This window comes from Diadema antillarum, unplaced genomic scaffold (assembly GCF_040938485.1).
Source record: "Diadema antillarum isolate AM-2024a unplaced genomic scaffold, OU_Dant_1.0 scf00000127, whole genome shotgun sequence".
NCBI lineage: Eukaryota > Metazoa > Echinodermata > Echinoidea > Diadematoida > Diadematidae > Diadema > Diadema antillarum.
This window is the reverse complement of record NW_027271016.1, coordinates 589,863-610,809: the sequence shown is the minus strand read 5'-3', so window position 1 is coordinate 610,809 and position 20,947 is coordinate 589,863. Positions and strand designations below refer to the sequence as shown.

The 20,947-nt window shown below is 38.3% G+C and overlaps 1 protein-coding gene across 1 annotated transcript in view; it reads right to left on the bottom strand.

Moving 5' to 3' along the window:
- Positions 1–20,947, bottom strand: part of LOC139720362 (transient receptor potential cation channel subfamily M member 3-like) — an 81,554-nt gene that overhangs the window by 12,382 nt on the left and 48,225 nt on the right. Inside the window, 7 exon segments of the mRNA XM_071631729.1 lie at positions 29–160; positions 785–835; positions 1,365–1,499; positions 4,449–4,622; positions 5,744–5,867; positions 6,827–6,995; positions 9,880–10,051. Of these exon segments, the coding sequence (XP_071487830.1) occupies positions 29–160; positions 785–835; positions 1,365–1,499; positions 4,449–4,622; positions 5,744–5,867; positions 6,827–6,995; positions 9,880–10,051 (957 nt within the window).

Here is a 20,947-nt window from a genome sequence, read left to right as displayed (position 1 = left end):
GTGCATCTTGCACGCCATCAATGATTACCTTTTTCAGGGTATTCTGGTGTAGAGCCTTGAAGGTCCTATCGGTGTAGCTTGACTGGTACGTTCCACCCATGAGGTTCTCAAACACCATGCCCATGTCATACAGGGAATACTTCTGAAGGTGATGGTGGTGCTGCAATGTAAGTTAGTAATCACCATGACGACTAATACGTATTTTCATAACTCTTATTATGATGATAGATGTGATCTCATATCACAAGCAGCATCTTCCTCAACTCCTCCTCATCATCACATCATCATCATCATCATCATCATCATCATCATCATCATCATCATCACCACCACCACCACCACCACCACCACCACCACCATCATCATCATCATCATCATCATCATCATCATCATCATCATCATCATCATCATCATCATCATCTCAACATCAAATCATCAGTATCCTCATCACAGCATGCAGAATGATCAGTAGCATCACCAGAGTCCACACCACCAAACTTCCTATCAAAGTGCAGAAACAGTCTATACTTCACTTGACTACTATGGCATGTATCAATCGGTTTCAGTCATAATTTTGAAAGACTCTCTGGTGCGACATTACTATAGGGTCATACATCTTTTCAGATGTCAAAATTATATTAAGTTTTCAAGTTTTCATAAATGAAAACTCGGGAAAATGAATAATGATTTTTTAAAATCCAGCAACCAGACTATCAATAAAAAAAATTAATCTGGCATAAATTTGTATGTCGTCCCCAAGAGATTTTGTAAATAAAGTATTTACCTTTCCAACATCCTTCACTAGATATGGCAATGTATTGGCTGGTCCTTGCTTCTGTTGGGGTGAATAAACAAAAAGATTATTTGTAGAATTTTCATACATATAGAAGATGAAAACATACATATAAACATATGTGTATAAAACATAAATGTGTCATGTCTACAAATACGCCTGTCTAATGCACCTTAAAAATCACAATACCCCTATCACAGAATGTGGAGAAATTAATTTGAAAACTGAAATTATTCAAATTCACATCTAAATGTAAATTCACATCCAAATAGACCATTTCTATTGTGTAATCAAATCCTAAGCATGCTTTGTTCACAAAAGCTTGCAACGGCCTTGCCCTATCTAGCAACAACTCAGATGAATGCTGAGTGAATTCCTGCGTGAGAAAATTAATTGGAGGGAGCAGGTGAATTAAATGATTCTTGACTAGGCCGTGAGAAAATAAACTTTCTTTTTTTTCCCTATAAATTACAGAATGGGTCTACTAAATTCTCTAACGACGTTATATTGTAAATGAAATATTCAAATATGTATATTTCTATGAATTCTTTGAACGAGTGTGTTTCCTCACCGTGTTGTAGAGCTCCTCCAGTCTAGCCATGGTGAGAAACTTGTGCATGTTGACACCATTGTCCTTCATGAGCTCCACAAACTCTACCTGGTTGTTGGCCAGGGCCTCCATCATCACCTGGTCCAGCACACCTTCCTAGGATGGGGAAGACAAGTCATCAAGCAGGACGTGATTGCACAAGCAGACGGAAATTGGGTTTACAAGAAGTGTCGTGGGGTGGGGGGGGGGGGAGGAGGGGGGAGGAGGGGTGTTTATTTCGCTTATTTGGACAGAAGAGATGTTTGGGAGACCCACAAATTTAAAAAAAAAATCTATTTGCATTTTTGTGTGTAACACTAACACAACTGTTCTTTGTCATACTGTTTGCTTAATGTCCATTGTCTCAAAGATTGGGTAATTTCTACTGTCTGAAAGCACATGGGATAGCCATTTCTTGGAAGCAACAGATTAAACTGTGCCAAAATTATCACCCTAGCCCACGACCCAGTGAGACAAATGCTCATCTGAGTATGACTGTTTGTCTTTTTTTAAACCTTTAGGACACTTCCGCAGAATGGTGGCTGAATATGAAACCACAAACTTTTCTGACTGATAATTAACTACATCTGGCATCAGGACAACAGTACGTCCAGCATTTTCTTCATACTGTACCTCATAGGACTGAATATATAGCCCCCCCCCCCCCCCCCCCCCCCCCTTGAGCTATGGTACCCATTTGATCATTACTTCATGCCAAGTTGGGCTAAGAATTACTGGTAATTTTGTGTGATGAAGAAAGGTCAGCTTTATTGAACAATCCTAATTGGAGCACATCTCAACATTTTTTTTTTTTTTTTTGCTCTCTCTGGGACCAAATGTTGTCTGCCTTTTACCGTCCACTTATAATTCAGTATTCCTGACCACCTACGATACTTCTTATGGTACAAACTTGGCCCTGTCAGTTACAGATTAAGTCTTTATGATTAATCTTTAAAATATTACCCTTCACTGGGACCCCTGTGCCCGAGGGAAACCTTTGGGATCACATGCGAACCAACTTGACCATGTCAGTTCTGGATTAAACACTGGGATTTGTCACACATCTTAGTTTTTCATGATTAGGACTACAGAGAAAACATGGAGAGAACAAGGGTCCCAATTTGGGCAAGTCAAAGCATGCCCATTAAGTCTGACCAAAACATAGCTTTATGTTACTAAGAAAATGAAATTGCACAGTGATATATGCAGGATGGTAGTAATATGACATCACTCACATAGTAGATAAAGCCTTTTGCAAAAGTTACATAAATCTTTGTGTTCAAGAATACTACACTCATTACATTTTGTTGTTTTCAGAAACATTTATATACATGGAATAGCACAGCATGGGTGAACCTTTGTTTCAAAAAGACTTTTGCTGTTTATTTTGCTTTTGTCTTTAAGAAAATTCTTTGTCTTACACAACAGTGAATCTGACACATTAAACCCTAAGAACTTCATTCAGCAAAGTGGCAGATACAATCAGCGATTGATTATTTCTTTAAATGGTGAAAATCAACACTGCGTGACTGGTACACAGTTCTCACGCATTCTCTGTTATCTACCAAAAATAGCTGGACCGAGCTAAGTCAATTAAAAGCCCGGTTACCCACAGGGGGTAATGTTTTGCTGTTTTGCAACAAAGGACAATTCCATTCATTTCATCGCGCCAGTTAGCGACTTTTCCTGGCGTGAGACTCAATACAGACTTTTTTCATCGCTCACAGGTTGCTTGTTGTTTTCAGCGGAGAGCTGATTGAAAGGGGTGCGCAGCGGTGTCATAATTCAATTAGTCTATGGCCCCTGGCTATTAATTTCACTCTGCCTTGGTAGAAAGAGACCCTTCATTACACCTCACAGCAGCATTTTCCCTTTTTGTTTTTGTGTGCGCTTCCAGCCCCATCCATGTAAATCCATGTTGTCATGTCAATAACACAACAGCAGTTTAACATTACATCACCACTGAGAGATTACTGCCAAGTAGGCCATTTTTCCCCGAACAACTGAATGAGATGCCCATATGCAATGCAGATGATGATGACAGCGGGAACAACAGCTGAATGAAATATTACAAAAGCACAATCGCTGGCACAAAAATTTAAAGAAACCAGCCTATCCGTGTAATTTCACTGTCACCCATTGTGACAGTGAATTGAGCACTTTCTGACACTTCGGCAAAGCACTCACTCACTGACTGTACATATTTCTTTCCCATTTTCAGATTGATGTCATAAACTTCTAGCTTAGCTTGATCTAATCAGTAGTAAATAATTTACTGAATATCAATTGATTATTCAAACTTCAAAAGAAAAGATACCATTTACAATAAACTCACTGCATCAGTGCATCAAGTTCAAATTTTAAAGGACAAGTTCACCTTCATAGACATGTGGATCGAGTGAATGCAGCTATGTTAATAGAACACATCAGCAAGAGTTTGAGAAAAATTGGACAATCCGTTTAAAAGTTATGAATTTTTAAAGTTTCTGCTTAGTCACTGCTGGATGAGAAGACTACTACAGCTTGTGATGCCACATGTGTACAACTATATAAAGAAAGTATAAAGAAAATTCAAGATATTTTCACTTTTCTCGCATAATAAAAGAACACTTGACTTCCCTCTTTCAGAAGGGAAGAGGAATAATATTACCCTTAAACATACGTCAGTGACGAGTCGAGGAAATGTGCACTTTTTCCAAAAAGTCACATTTTGTGAAATTCTCTTTATATTTTCTGTATAACGTTGTACGCATGTGACATCATGCACTCTAATAGTCTTCTCATCCAGCAGTGACTGTGCAGATACTTTAAAAATTCATAATTTTTGAACGGATTGTCCGATTTTCCTCAAACTTTCACTGATGTGTTCTACAAATATTGCTGCATTCACTCAATCCACATGTATATGAAGGTGGACTTGTCCTTTAAGATTAAAAATGATTTCCGGAACTAATCTCCCTTTATTACCTTTGTTTATGTTCTTGTTTATGTTCTTGAACGTGGTTTTTGTTTGTTTGTTTGTTTTTTTCAGATGAAAAAAAGAAGAAAAGAATTGGGAGTACTCACAGGCCAGTCCCGACCATGGACAAAAATCTGCGTCTTGGCAATGTCGACACGGTTCCAGGAGAGAGCCAGGTTCAGCTGGTCCGAGTAGGACTTGGCCTGGGCCTTGAGTAGGGCTGTGAGGATGGCGAGATCAAAGTCCTCCACTCCCTCTGTACCAAGGCAGAATACTGTGATCTGTGGGGAAGGTGGAAAATTACATCCGATGTGAACGCTTCCTCCTAACCCTCTGCGTGCCATATTACTGTAAAAGTGGAAATTTTCGCACATTTCGTGCAACCTGAAGCTAGCGCGAATATAAAAGCGCGCAAATATTTTTGCATGCCATATGTTCCAGTAGTTGATGTCTTGATTCCGCAGAATTAAAAACACGCAAAATTCTTCTTACCCGGCCAAGCGCGAAAAATTAGTCGCGCAAAAATATCCACTTTTACAGTAATTTACTGTCTACAGGTATATGTGTGAAGTTTGTAGACATTTGACTCACTGGCAAAGAAAGCCTTAAATGCCAACAAGGATATATACAAATAGGGGAATACATAAGAAATGAAATATATAAGTGTGAACGCTGACAGTTGCCATGATCGTTAAGACAAACTTTCTTTTTCTCTCAAGCTCTGGCTATTATATATTTTTGTGTTGATAATGTTCTAGTATTACTTCTTGTTCTCATTCTGTGTATCCGTTTGCATTTTCTTCTGCTTTTCATCATTATCATCACTGTTACTACGATTGCTGCAGTTATCACTACTATCATTGCTCTTGGTACTGTCATTATCATTATCATCATCATGCCCATCGTCATCAATCTTATGATGATTTGCAGTCAGAAAATGATACTACCACTGCTATCCTCAAAGGTACAGTTCACCTTTGGGAGAACTGATTAAAAAAATGTTCGAGATATCACATTTGATGCATATGTGTTGCCCAGTTGTAGCACAAAACATTCTACCATGCAAACATTTTGCAGTAAAGCCTAAGATAAAAGGAGATATCACTATTTTTCTCAATAAACCATAACTGTAGATGGCTTATTCTAGAAACATTTTTATTATAACTAATGTTCACATTTTGTATATTTAACAATACTTATCATTAATTATACTGATTCAAATATTTACATTGGTTGTTTCTATCCCTAACTCACATTTTAGAACTCTTTTGAAGCACTAAAGCCGGTTTTTGTTTCATCTGCAAATGATCAATTATGCCTTCATGAGTGGGTGGATTGAAAATGTGGATGGCTTTGGGGGGGGGGGGGGGGGGGAGAGGTGTAGCAAAACTCGGGAACTTACAAGCTCCTTGTTCTTCATGCACATGGCTAGCTCATGGTAGAGCTTCTCACTCTGACGCTGGTTGAAGTCAAAAGTGTGCTTGATGGTCTCCAGCAGCTGCTCTCTCAGGGATGGGACCAGAGTTCTGAGAGAAAAACAAAAACATGAATATAGATAGATATTTTCTGGATGAAGGAATTAACCCGTTCAATACGGGAACCTGGTGGCCTGTGTATTAAGTCTATGGGGATTCCAGAATTCAGTATGGAAGGGGTTAATTGTAGAATCTGTCATTCAATTCAATGACGCATTACTGGCAGATATAGAACATGACATAAAACACAGAGCATAATTAGAGCTAAAAGAAAATATTCAGAGACCCATTTAGAAAATATTTTTTACTGAAGGAATGAATTGTAGAATTTATTATTCAATTCAAAGACATAGTAATGACAGACACTTAACATGACATAAAACAATAGTCTATAATTTGATGATCAGTGCAACAACATTATCAAAGCTAATTGTTGCTGGTCCTTTCTGAAAATGTACACAATAAAGTCAAATTTCTAAAATTGAAGAAGGATTATCATATTACGCTAACATACCCACAGCCTATTCATGTTTTATTAATGAAGCAAAAACTAATTACCCAGGGTATTCTGAACACCTAACACATACCATGCTGAGAATATCTATACCAACAATATCTTTTGTTATCCCAGTTATCCACAAACAATGTAGTTTTCATTTCTAACAAGCTCATTAATTCAACATACGCATAACATAACACAATATTCTTACTTTAAGTGTAATTCTAAAAGAAAACTGCACTGTTCTGTCTGTGTGGACTTCACTCCACTCATTCAAGCCAATTTTTTCACAGAGTGGGAGAAGAGTATCCAGGGCACCATTTCATGAAAGTTGTCAGTCTCTGACAATTTTTGTAAAATCCTTGGTTTTGATTGGCTGAGAAGCTCTGGAAACTGACTGTCACTATGGTAATTGTCACAAGACTGACATCTTGTCAGGGTTGACGACTTTAATGTAACGGTGCCCAGGTTCCCACTCTCAGAGAGGTACGGACTAGTACTGCATTCTCACCCATCCTTCCGGCTGAACTTGTGCATGAAAGCGATGATATCAGCAGCCCGGCCCGTCCCGTCGAACACAACGACGGGGATGGGTGGGTCTCCACTCACATTGGCTAGTACTGTTCGAATGACGTTGGCTCCTCCCTCTACAACAACAGTAACTACAGGCACTTGTCTTCCTGTGGATGCACAACAACAACAACAACAACAAAATTAGAAGAGCAGTTTAACCCTAACTGTGCTCGGTTTGTTGATTGGCTCAGATGGCCGTTAACACATTGTCAATGAACAAGGATTAACTAATCCCCCTAATCCCCATTGTGTCACCATGGGCTTCCTGTTGGACTGAGGCATATTCCTACACATGACTGGGCTTGTGGGTCAACTAGGTCAAGTTTGAATGGATGGCTTCCGTTGATGACGGTTTGATTTTGCTACAACATGCATTTCCCATAAAAGCTTGCCCGAGTATACACGGGACTCGTCCTCAACGTGTTAAAGGGATCGTATAGTTTCGGTTGAGACCTAATTTCAGGTTTCTAACATTTTTTGGTGAGATGATGAGAAACGTCTCATGAAATATGAAAGAGCATGTAATTCTATGAGGAATTCAACATTTATTTGATGAAAATTGGTTTTGAAATGGCTTAGATATCCAAAAAAGAGCGATTCTAATAAAGTGTGGGACCCACACTTTATTACGATCGCTTTGTTTTACTTTGTTTTTGGATGTTTCAGTCATTCCAAACCCGATTTTCATCAAATAAACTTTGAATTCATCTTAAAATGGTATTTTCTGTACTATATCATAAGTGTTTTCTTGGTATCTCGCAAAAAGTTAAAAGCCCAATTCTCATCTCCACCAAAACTGTACTATCCCTTTAAAGCTAAAAGTGCCTCAGCACATGAAGGTTTTTAGCTTCCTATCTGTGTGACCCAAGGTATTTACATGTTATTTTTCTAAAGATACTGTCATCTATCGACATATGACCATGAACTACATACAGTATGAATGGAAAAATACTTCCAGTTTCTAAATCTCATTACTTTTCTTGTGCTGCAGTAATACACAGCCAATTTTACAGACAGTAGTCTTACTTTGGTCAGTAGCAAAAATATAAATAGACACAAAGACACATAATACACATGACACATCGAACATACAAACATGCACAGACACACATGTCTAAATGCACAGTGGGGGAACCAAGCAAAAGTCGCCAAATGCTGATACAATTAAATGCAAAACAAGGAAGTAGTCACAAGGACTTTTGTGTGATTATGGAATATAAATATATTGAAGGTTGACCAGGATTTGAAGTAAAATGTGTTGTTGTTATTGATTTAAAGAAAGAAAGAAGAGAGAGAGAGAAAAATGGGGCCCTATACAAATAAGTAAAATGTGCTGTTACTAGGGCAAAAAGTTCTTTTTGATACTGGTGAGCTGACATTAAGGAAACCATTCCTTCGGATTTTCCTGCCTTAGTTTCAGACAGCCTTGAGCATGTGCCCCCAAGAAGAACATTGAGAGGACCGTTCATTGTGACATTCGCTTCAATCGATGTTCAAAAAGACTGTTCAGGTTCAATCGATGTTCAGAAAGATTGTTCAGGTCTGGAGATCTGAACTCCTGACATTTCCTGGATTGAAAGGGAATTATTTTGCTCCAAACGCCACTCTCATCATCAAAATTGAATAGTATGTGGGTACAATACAAAAACTGTAAAGACCGAAAACAGTTACCCCTTTTCAAAAGCTGTGCTTTCTTTTCTTTTGAGTAAAACTGCCTGAACTAGATGTGAATGCACATGTGTTATCTTGAAGACAGCACACATGTTGGGCTAACATCACAGCTGAAAGCTGCTTCAATGCAAGATAAGGTTTGTTGTCAACAAGGCTCATTCACGACTTCCAAGTTTTAATTCAGTTTCTCAACAGCTGAATTGCTTTGACCTACAATCGGCAAGAACTCAAGCCGATTCTCTGAGATCTTGCGACCACGGCGCTATATCCCGAGAAGGCATCGCTCAAAAGCGATTGTAACCCCTCTGCCCATGAAGGAGATGCAAGTCTGACTTTTAGTAGGTACAACAAAGATCCCCTATGCCCTTGAGTGTTACAGATCCTGGCATTAAATCCTGCATTGTGTCACACAGGGCTCGCTACTTTGTGAATACCAGCTTCTCTTGGCAAGATTAGACTGATGACACGTACACAATATCTTGTTTCAAATGGATCATATGGAATAAACATCACTTCAGCTTATCTATCAAATCTTTGACTTTCTTTCAATTTCAAGTTTCATTCTCCATTCATTCAGGTAAAGCAAAAAACAAAACAAAACAAAACATACAACAACAACAACAATTGTGCTCTAGTGAAATCACTAACAATGAGTTTTACTTGCTCAACCTTTCGAGCACATGCTTCATTTCACTCTTTCTATTCCTTAGGCTGGAGATTAACAAAAAATATGAGACGTGTTAATTGTCAATTCAGTATAAAAATTGCTTAATTTACATGAATTTTTGATATTGGTATATACATTCTAGAATTTGCTTAATCCCTATGGAATGACACTTCCACTAATTCTCCAGTTTCCCCAAATGGTCTGTATAAAAAGAACAACTTGTTACACTATGATGGATATGAGTCATATTCAAGCAATGAATAATTAATTCATGCAGTCACGCTGTCACTCACCTTTTAATTACATTCATTCATTCATTCATTCATTCATTCATTCATTCATTCATTCATTCATTCATTCATTCATTTATTCATTCATCCATTCATTCATTCATTCATTCATTTACTTATTCATATATTTAAACTTGTATTAGTTACACTAAAATTGTTCACAACATCAAAAACAAAAGACCTTTTACAACAAGGCCACGAGGATGAAAGTACACATTGACAATGATAATGATTTGCATTTTTTATAGTGCATAATAATCCAGCAGACTCTCCATGTGCTTTACAAAACTTCCTAAACATTGACAAGGTACATTTTCTTAAAGATTTCTGCAAAAATAGAAAGTAGAAAAAAGTGGGACTTACTTGGACTGACGTGTTGCTGGGAGAGATACTTCTCAAACTTGCGCCTCAAGAGCGCCTCACACCCGTACTGTTCAACCGTGCCATTGTCCACCAGGAGGAAGTGGGTGTGATGGCTGTTGAGCTTGAAACCCTTGCTGACCGGACAGGCCACAGAATGGTATGGACGGCTTGCCTGCAGGATGACCCGACGCGACCCGGCCAGAAGATGGACAGATAGAGAGAGAAAGAGACAGACAGGGAGAGATACAGACAGACAAACATATAGAGACAGAGAAACAGAGAGAGAAATAGATGGAAACAGAGGCAGAAAGAAAGATAGAGAAAGAAGGGATAGAAAGAGAGATGGAAAAAAAATAGATGGACAGAAAAAAGGGGAGAGACATATAGATAGAGAGGGGGACAGAGCAAGAGACAAAGAAAGAAAGACAGAAGGGGACAGATAGAGAGTGACACACGGAGAGAAACAGGCAAACAAACAGATGGGGAAAAGGGGTGGGAATGTGCAAAGATATAAATAGGCAGACAAATAGGGTAGGTAGAAAAGAGAGAGATAGAGAGAACAAACAGAAATGTGTTACTGCTGTAACTATCTCTTCTGTTTATAATTAAGTCCTGGAACTCACTAATAGTAACATAGTGGTGTTTTAAGTTTCAAATTTAGTTTTCAGTAGAGGTCATATATTATAGTAAGAAAAAAATAGAGAAAAAGTAAGACTCAAAAAGTGGAATGACACTGCTTTTAAGAAAATCAGAGCAGTTAAACCTGGTTGGAAACATCATGCATATGATTAGAAATGAATGAAATCATCAAAACTTACTTGGAAACATCATGCGTTTGACAAGGAATGAATGAAATTGTCATATTGTGCTGAATGCACTGATTTCAGTTTCCTTAACAGCTGGATGCTACACCACAGAGCAATATTGCCCATTCAATATTTGTGTATGTGTGTAATGCTAGCAGTCAATATTTTTCACAGCACTGGTCATAAGAGACAGGTGCCTCCACTTAAATACAGTTCCTTTCCTCTCTTCTTAGGTCATTCTCTCTCTTTGATCCCTAGCAAAATGAAAGAGAAGTGTATAGTCCACAATTGTCTGGTCGTGGTCTCTAATTTGATCACATATGTGCGCATCTGGCCTTAGTTACATAAAAAAAAACCAACCGACATGATGCATATCATATTGATAATGATAATTTGTGATTGCTTTTTCTCCACCCACGGTCTTTTTGCTTCTGGTAAGACCTCATCCATGCAACGATGCAGACTATAGGATTTTAGATTCCCCCCCACTCCACTCTGCTAAGTGTCACACTGCATAATGACAAGGGTCTGGACGACCCTGCATTTACAGAGATAGCTGCAGACAACTCTCTAGAGGGGTGAGGTTTCATGAATTAAAGAGCAATTCCACTCCACCCAAGTTGACGTAGTCATGGATGAGAATTGCACTTTAAAGGTGACTTTCAAAAATTGGGTCAGACAAAGATTTTCATATCTTCACACGGACTCTTGCGACGTCAGTGATGTGAGTCACATAACCACAGTAATCACACACGCATGCAAATATGATGAGGTAATAATGACATCAGCTTGAATGACAGTGTGTTTCACTATATTTGTGCAGGAGGGATAATCATGAAAATACCAAAGATTATAGGATAATACCTAGATATGGTAAGAGATACTTTTATCATATTTTTACATTGAAATAAATAGCAGAAGTAGGAATGTTCATAAGTGACAATTACTGTAAAGCTTGAAATTTTCACGGTGTGGAAATTTTGTGCATTTCGCGCAACCAGAAACCAGCGTAAAAATAAAAGCACAAAAATACTTATTTGCATGTCATATGTTCCAGTAGTTAATGTCTTTGATTAAATTGTATTAAAGACTCTTTGTATCAAAGACATGCAAAATTCATCTTACCTGGCTGAACGCAAAAATTACTTGTGCGAAAATATCCACTTTTACATTATATACACATCACATCTGTCAGTGACCAGTTTACACATTCCTAAAAGTTTTTTTTTTCTTTTGTTCTGAAGGGGAGTGGAGAGGGAGTAATAAAACATAGGTGAACAATGTTTCAATTTTGTTACATAATCCACAGCAAACCTCCGTGCACATCCCCAAGCTGTTATTCAGTTGGAGCACAACCAAGGGAACCGAACTGTCCTGTCAAAAGCCAGACGTGATTAGAGTTTAATCATAGACATCCTTTCACAGACTACCTCACGCAGCATTCATTCTCATGACACAAACCACATCCCCCCCCCACTCCTCCTTCCCGACAGTGTATTCTAGGAGGTCCATCCGTTGTCACGCACAAATCATATCCCTGAATACTGTGTATCATGAGAAGAGAACCACCTGAAGACACAGTGTACCTACATGTGTTTCAGGCGGTTTTCGTTCACTGCTTTTTTTTCTTCATTGCTACTCCTTACATTATGTAAGAAGTCTGGAGGCCATGCACATATGGGTATTGCTCATAATGTTCCTTTATCAATCAGGATCAGAAGAAAAAGAAGAGAGAGAGAAAAAAAAAAACGAATGGAAGGAAAGAGAGAAAGAGCATGTAGATACAAATTAAATACAGAGATATAGAATATATAGATTGGGGGGGGGGGACAGAGACTTGTGAAATTCAATCTCATACTGTAATTGTTTTTTTCATATATTATCTTTTTTTTCTCTTTGCTCAAGCAAACAGCGTTCATAAGATGAAAGCTTTAAGTTGGTGTCATGTTCATGAATACTGCAGTGCTGTGAGTGCTGTAGATGACAAAGTCCATGGAGACTTGAGCATAAATAGAGACCTTTCATGAATAAGAAACTAGCAGATCAACGGGGACGGGTCAATGAAAACAATCATGATGAAATACATGACAGGACAAGGATGTTTTGTTACTTTCCCTTTTTTCCACGAGCATTTGCTTGTCAGCAATCACTGAATCAGTCAGACAGCTTTATCATAGTCCCTTCAGCCCAGCAAAGGCAACATAACTTACTTGTCTTTTCTTTAGACAATAAAAGTCACTATATTGCATTCTTTCATTTCTCGTCAGCTACAACTGATCATTTCACGCAATCATGTTCTTTTCACAGTAGAGGTTCTTGTCAATACATTCTCTTAGGAGACAATTCTCATGTGGGACAAATTATCCTTGAATCTTTTCATCTGGGATCTGTTTGTCTGTTTGTAGTCTAAGTTTCTGTGTGATGTGACAGGTGGAAACAGACTGACAGAGTCCCTATACACAACATTTCACTTTCCATGGTCTGCATTACATACAATGGTCTGGCACTGATAAATGCTTTGACACTGAGGTGTCATTCAAGAGCACATTAGAAATGATAAAAAAAGAACAAACAAATCAAGAAAAAAAGAGAAAGGGAAGAGAGAGAGAAAAGAGAGCTTTCCTGCCAGCTGTAAGAACAATCATTTTCGATTTGGGAAGAAACTTGTGATTTGTGCACAGTAAGAGTGTACTACATCAACACCCACCTAAGTCTTAACTCCTTGCTCCCCCTCCCCATCCCCCCCCCCCCCCAAAAAAAAAAAGAAAAGAAAAAAATTTGAAAGTTAGGAGAGAAGAAAGGGAAAGATGTGTGGAGATCTTATAAAAACAACAACAGCAACAACTATAACAACAATAACAAAACAAAAACAACAACAACAACAACAACAACAACAACAAGAAAACACTCACAAGCTGAACTGTTTTTATGGCTTCGAGTACAGACAATGTCATGCTTTACAAGATGGTTACATACCAAGAAAAGGGGAAATATCGGCTTCCTCTCTACAGTCTCATGAGATCTGTGGGAGGTAGGTGCTGGACAAGTTTACCCCTGGGGTGAAAGCAGCGAAATTGGCCTCTCCTTCTATATAGCATGTTTTGAAAGCTAATCTGCTCATTGATTGTAACTTGACCTCAGCTAATGATCTGCGGCCCCAAACCCGGGGAGAGCTCTCAACTTGGGCATTGTACGAGAATGGCAGAGGCTGTAATAATTGCCCGTCTTTCATCTTTGATGTCATTTATCCTTCATAAATGATTACGATGATGACAGAACGCATCACAAAGATAGTCTTTGCATCTCTACAAGGCGGCATATCTCCTGCATAAAGTCATTTTGATCATGTGTGATGTCAGTATTCTAACTGATTTCATACCTTTCTTTGCTCTAATCATATTCACCATTTACAAAAATCTATCAGGCACTCTTACATGTGTCCCATCAACCTCTGGCACGAGTCTGTGAGGGTGTGCATCTCTCTCTCTTCCTGCTTCTATTTCTCCCCCCATATGATATCTCTCACTTGGTTTAGGTTATCGATTGTTGTCTGAAGCCGTTGCACAAGGAGCGTGGCATCGCACGTTTGGAGATCGTGCCAACTTGCAACCGTCCTCTCCATGCGTAACAGGTTTAAAGGTTATTGCACCCATTTGTAAGGTAGCAGCTTTTAAAGTCACGCCGAGTGCCATCTGCTTTAACACTGATGGCGCTGTTCTGAAGACTTATACTTTGGAGATTTAAACTATATGGTCATACAATGTATACTCTCAAAGATTATGTGCATTCCAAAAACAAAAACCATAAAAGATTTGAAAGAAATATTCAAGTGAGAATGATATGTCTTTTTAGCTATAAAAGGCTGTTAATTGAAGGACTTTCAAATTTGCATATTTCAATTGCAACATGAATATCTGTTTTCCTGCTAGGCATTTGGAAACTATTGTATAAGCCTCCTGATTGAAAGAGTGATTTGAATTGTATGTTTTACATGACTGCTAAGGCAGCAAAGAGGCACAGGAGCAACTACCAGGGACCTCATGATTAATAGTCCCAGGTTTTATCCATTGAGCCGCAACAGCTTCTCTCTAGTCTGGTGGATACTGCAAAAAAAGTCTGCGGAGACTTCACAATCTCATTCGCAAAGGATGTTTGATATAAAAGTTATCAAGTTTGGTGCACCGCATGCTCTACTGAGAGACAAAAGGGCACTGACGCTGTACACATATGACAAAGTTACAACAGGGGTACTCATCTCATCAAATACATGACCTTACAGTATGCTAAAGCCATTGGCATAAAACTCAAGTACACTGCAATATAAGGTGATTTCATGTAATCAATACAAAATGTTGTGTTTGTTCATAACTTAACAGTTACTAATTAATAGTAACTAATTCCAATCCAAATGCAAAGTACTGAAAGGATACAGAGCAGCTTGTTTATTGATATTATTATATTTTTTCACCGTGCTCCTCAGGTAATTGCCATAGATCTACTGTGTTTAAAATCCATGTGTCATATTTCAATCATACTTAACTCCACCTGAACTTAAAGAACTTTTTTTTTCTCATATCTTCATTTTTGGTGGTAAGCTTTCACCCCACTTCTGTGCCATGATTTGGGAAAACCAAGTCGAATGAAATGTCCTGTCTCTGAAAAGTTGAGAGTTCAGTAATTTGGGAAAGGCAAAATCTGAAAATGGATGTTTGCTAAGTTTACAAGAAACTCTAAAATTCAGACGGTTACCCATGTAGTCCCCTCAATAGTCCTTTGACATTCCATCAAATTCTGTCTGAGGATAAACATGCTTTTTACGTGTATAATACTAAACGATATATATGAAACCATCCTTGCATAGTTCTCATATAATTTTGATTTTTTTTTTTTTTTTTTTTAATGAGTGGATAAATCAGACTGATGTATCATTATGACCAGAATCAAATGGTGCTATAATAGATTTACCACTCTTGTTGTGACTTTTAATTTACAACAACCTTGATTCTTTTAGCAAAGCTTACCAAATGATCGAAAACTAACAGCAGGGCTCGACATTAATATTTTTCCTCTGGTAGCCCATTCTGAGCATCAAAATCCTTGAATGTGAAGTTTTGGTGGCACGAAAAAGAAATGCAATGGCATAAATAAAAGAAAATGCAAAATTTAATTTTGGATTTTACCCGCCAATCGGGCCACTAAACAATAACCTTCTTTGAAATTTGGTGAAATCAATTTTTAGTGGCCCTAGGCCATCAGGGAACCACTAATGTCAAGCCCTGCTAACAGCATACCACAGGGTGGTGGAGAAGTTTCTATTACTACGAGGCTAAAATGTGGATTAAATTTTCTTCAGCAGCCTGAAGCTAGATGGAACAAGAATGGCATTGACATTTCAATGCACAAATCTCCACTTTCTACCAAAGCACCTGCCATACGGTCTGAGGCCGACATGTAATCACTTCTTACAACTTGTCCCCATGACAACAAACAAACAGTAATGGAAGCAAAAACTGAAATCCAGAGTATGTCATGTCAATATCGAAATAGTTCATAAACTTTTATATGTCACATCAAAACAGCAGGGCTTAATCACTTTGTTATATACATGGTATGTGGTTTGGACTAGAAATTTTTAAGTTTGTTTATTGTTGCTTTCATTCAAAATTGTAAACATAGACATAGATGGATTCACAAAGCCACACTATTTGTTTGGTACAGATGCGATTTATCTGTGGTGGTGGGGAGGGAAGGGAACAGAAGTGCATCATTTTGGGCAGTACCCTGTTATCTGTTATGTCTAGATCATATTTGTTTACTGGAAGTTTATGATCTGTACTACACAATATACGCAAAGCTTTGGCTCTTCGCATAAAGTTCAGCAGGGTACTGTACAGGTCATAGCACTTTTCACGGTAACATTGCACAATGTTGCAGAGACACTTGCTTTGTTGATTGCTCAATTCTACTGATATCAACTCAGTTATGAAATGCGCTTTTCAAGAATCAGTTGTCATATTGCATGTTTCATTTCAAAGCCTTGTCTCATGATGAGGTATAGTATAATCTTACAAATTTAGAATCTATTCCTTTTCAAATTGTACAATAAATAACAGGGAGGGGTATGCATATCTTGCTTGTGCATGTTTATGTGTGTGTATGTTTGTTTGATTTGTGGGGTTTTTTTTTTGTGTGTGTATGTGTGTGCATATGCATGCGCACACAACTTGTCTATCCGGCATCACTTCATCTCAAGCGAATTGCAAAATCCCACATAAGACCTGGAGTGTCGTCACAGAATTCTCATGGAGACGCTTGAATCTCAGCATCTTCAAACAGACAAACACGTACAAGGGTGATCAGAGGGACCACTTATAGACCTGTCCTTCACCCATATATGCTCAGAAAGCATACCGAAGCTGCCATCATACACCAGAAAAAGGTCAAGTTTTTCTTCCCCGAGTTGTGCCTCCAACTTCCCCATCGACGACAACTGCCTGTCTTTTTGTCACTTGGCCTCCTGTTTAATTGATTTCTTACATTTTTCCACCTAATGCTATGACATCACAGAAAAAACCCAAACAACAACACACACAACATTCGTGAAGGCTCATGATCTTTCATCCACTTTTGAGCCCCTTCTCGCACGCTTTCAGGTAATCTTGATTCCTCCCGTCCTTAAGCTCCGAGCATCGAGTCCCAAGCGACTAGTATTTGCTCCAAGACTCTGAGACTGGTGAACCGCCATTGAGCCATCTACATCTACAATGTACCAATTTTTGCTTTTGTTATTGTTTTGTCCCCCCTAACTCGTGTAGAATTTATGATAATTAGTCTAAATTCTAATGAGCATATTCACAGTGCATAATTATACATTGTTTATCAAAGATGACACAAACTGCACAGCGGGTCACTGTCTATGGAGTTGATGGTGTTATTACGTTTGATCGTATCATGCCAAGGAATTTTGATTTCGGCAGCATGGCTGAATGTTTAAGCATCTCTCCTCGCATTTTCCGTGCAGGAATCTCCTAAAACCCATGGGTAATTACACAAAATCTTCATGCTCCATACAGATGGTACACATCATCAGGCATACAAGCCCAATTCTAAAAGCATGTAGAGCATTTAGACAAGTGTGTGAGTGTGTGTGTGTGTGTGGGGGGGGGGTGTCCATTATTTGATTTTGACAGGAGGCTGATGCCCTTTTTAAAAGGATAGTCACGTCATATCCAGCTGTAAATCTGTCCCAGTAACATCTCCCTGCAGGGTAGCTTTGTAATTTAAAGAGCAGTTACATTTTGTTGTTGTTGTTGCAAAGTTGCAAAAAGACGGAGGGAAGGAAATGGAATGAGAAGAAAATGGCACAAAATTTAAATTTTCTTGGCTTTAGTGTTGTAAAATATTATATCATAGTACCATGGTGACAGATCATAATCATCATCTCTCTCTTCTTTTTTTCTTGTGTCATGGAAACAAGGCATTTTCTCTCTCTCTTTTTTTTAAACTTTTTACTAAATTCGACTGTTAATCAACCTTTGGCATCTCCTTCATTGATAGGAATCATTCATATTTATCTTTGAATCAACCACATTCATCCATTCTCCGTGATGGTCATTGCCTCATTCTTGGAACAAGGCAGCCATCAATTGGGCAACATCAAACGAAAATTGCTACTTTGAGCCGTGTGTCAGAGAGAACTCAAATTTCGAGGTGAAGTGCCTCTTTCACTTGGCACGCACCTCAAGAGGGGGGAAGACAAGATGAGCGGAAAATTGGGGGTGGGGCTTCAAAAAAAGACAGAACATTGGAGAAAAAAAAAGTTGTGCATAAGGGTAGGACATGCTGTGGGTAGAGGGAGGGGGACGATTTTGGGAGGTTGAAAGACAGGAACCCCATGTACGCTGGCATGAGTGAAATCTCTTCAGCTGTTAAACAGAATACAATGCCACTCTTATCCAGTCGACTGATGAATCAGCGGAAAAAAAGGCGCAAGGTCTCTCCAATTTAGGTCAAAAGATCCCCAAATGCTTCATGATGTAGAGTCCTTAAACAAATTTATGCATTATCGCCCCTCCCCCTTTGAGATGCAAGGAGCTCTTTTCTTCTATGAAAAAGATTGGATATTAAGGACAACATTCGAAGGAAACAGGAAGATGATTATGAAATGTAGCTTTCCAGTGATGACAATCACAGATTAACATTTCTCTAATTCTATTCAGATTCCCTCTACTCCCCCCATTTGCGGGATGTGTCCTCAATGCAAATGCAAACAGAAGATTCACAGACTTGATGTCCGCAGGAAGTGACCAGTGACGACCCTCCTCTCGTATCCAGGGTACCACACACACATACACACACCCACACACAACAAACAGCACACACACACACACACACAACAGCACACACACACACAAAAAAAAGAAAACCACACACACACACACACACAGGGGAACATAACTACAAAACCAGCATGCGTGATATGATCATTTCTGATTTCTTTTCAAACGATGCCAATCTAGGTGTGTCAAGAGAGCAAGCCTAACTCCCAATGGCTATCTGCCTAGTCCATCAAGAGGAACATAACACAATTTGAAAATGCAGAGACTAAGATGGCAAAACTCACATCATAGTGCCATCTCATTCGTGGGTGTCCTCTTTTTATTTCTTATTTTCAAGCAGTACTGAATCCCATAAGATAGATGCATAACAAAATGGATTACAGATAAATGTGCCAGTCACACAGAGTTGGGAAATCTCACATCAAAACATCTTTACAAACTCATGTGACTGTCCAGCTCAAAACTCACAAAAAGTAGACCACAATGAATTTCCACTTTTTTTTTTCCAAAGAGTAAGCTCTAAGCTTTGAAATGATATCCAACTTGTTAAAAATTGGCGCATCCTATCCCATTCGAAAAGTGACTGAAATAAGAGAGAATTAGGATGTGGAGTTTCATAGAAACGGGAGAAAAGAGGATTCAAAGATTAGGGTCACTCAAGCATGCCTAACATAATTGTCTATAAAAATATATTCTATTTCCCAGTGAAAACAGGGCCTGTCTGGAAAAAAAAAATGGTCCAGAAAGACTGCTAATATTGCTATTTTGGTTTGGTTTTCAGCTGCAAAATTTTGATAGTGAGTAGAGGAAAGATTACTCTCCCAGGCAAAGTCAGCAAAAATATACATTTTGGTCCATTAAAAAGAATCCTAGTCTGCAACTTTTTGTGGGTTATGAGCAGGGGGGCACATAGTTTGTGTAAGTAAACAACACTATCACAATGAAGCATCTAAGAAATAATTTTCTTCTAATAGATTATGTTCAAAAACAATTTGTGTCTCTGGGAAAAAAAAAAGTATGTTGTAAATGGATAACACAATATCCACAACTGCTCTGAAACAAATTTAAACTGCACACTACAGAAAGGTTGGATTATACATCTAGAGCTGTTTTTGCTGTTGTTTTCTTTTTATCTCCTCGTAGAGAAGACACCAACATTTACACACACTGTCCTTTATGCTTCAAAGACGATTGCATAAAAACTCCCAGAAACATGGAGCAGTAATGGGATATATTTGAACTGTCTGTATTTTTTTTTTTTTTTTTTTTGTCAACAGAAATCATTCTCACTGACCAAATAAGCTCCAATCTGTTTCAAAACAAAGGCCAAATTCTTTGTTTATGTATTGGTCTGGAGTCATTAGACTAGTTTCAGCTCCAAAACAAAACATGAAAAGATTTTGCAGGCACATATACAATTTAATTCATCAATTCATGTACAGTATGCTTGCAATATCCAAATATTAACAAACAAACACAATTCCTGATAGCAGAATGTGAGTCTTACATAGTTTACAAATAAACATGAATAGTGACGACCCAGGGGAGTGTAAGCCAAATAGAATCTATTCAGTATTCAAAAAACTAACTGCCTACTGGTTCACAGCTGACAACTAATACTGCTGCATGCTGCTACAGAAAACAGTGTCAAAAGTTCCAATCACACAAAATAAGATGCAGGGGATATAACTGAAGTATGCACAGAAATTGCATTTTCAAAAGCTGTTCAGCTGGCACTTTAAAGGTCAGAATGCCTCAGCTAGGAGTACCCATTCTAACCTGCAATGGCCTTCAACAACATAAATACTAGAGATCATCTTTATGAGATGAATTCCATCAAAAGTGATATTGATTGTCCTATTTGTCACTGCTGAGAGACAGGCAATCAGCCTTCCAGGCTTTTCTCCTTTCTATAAAAGTGAA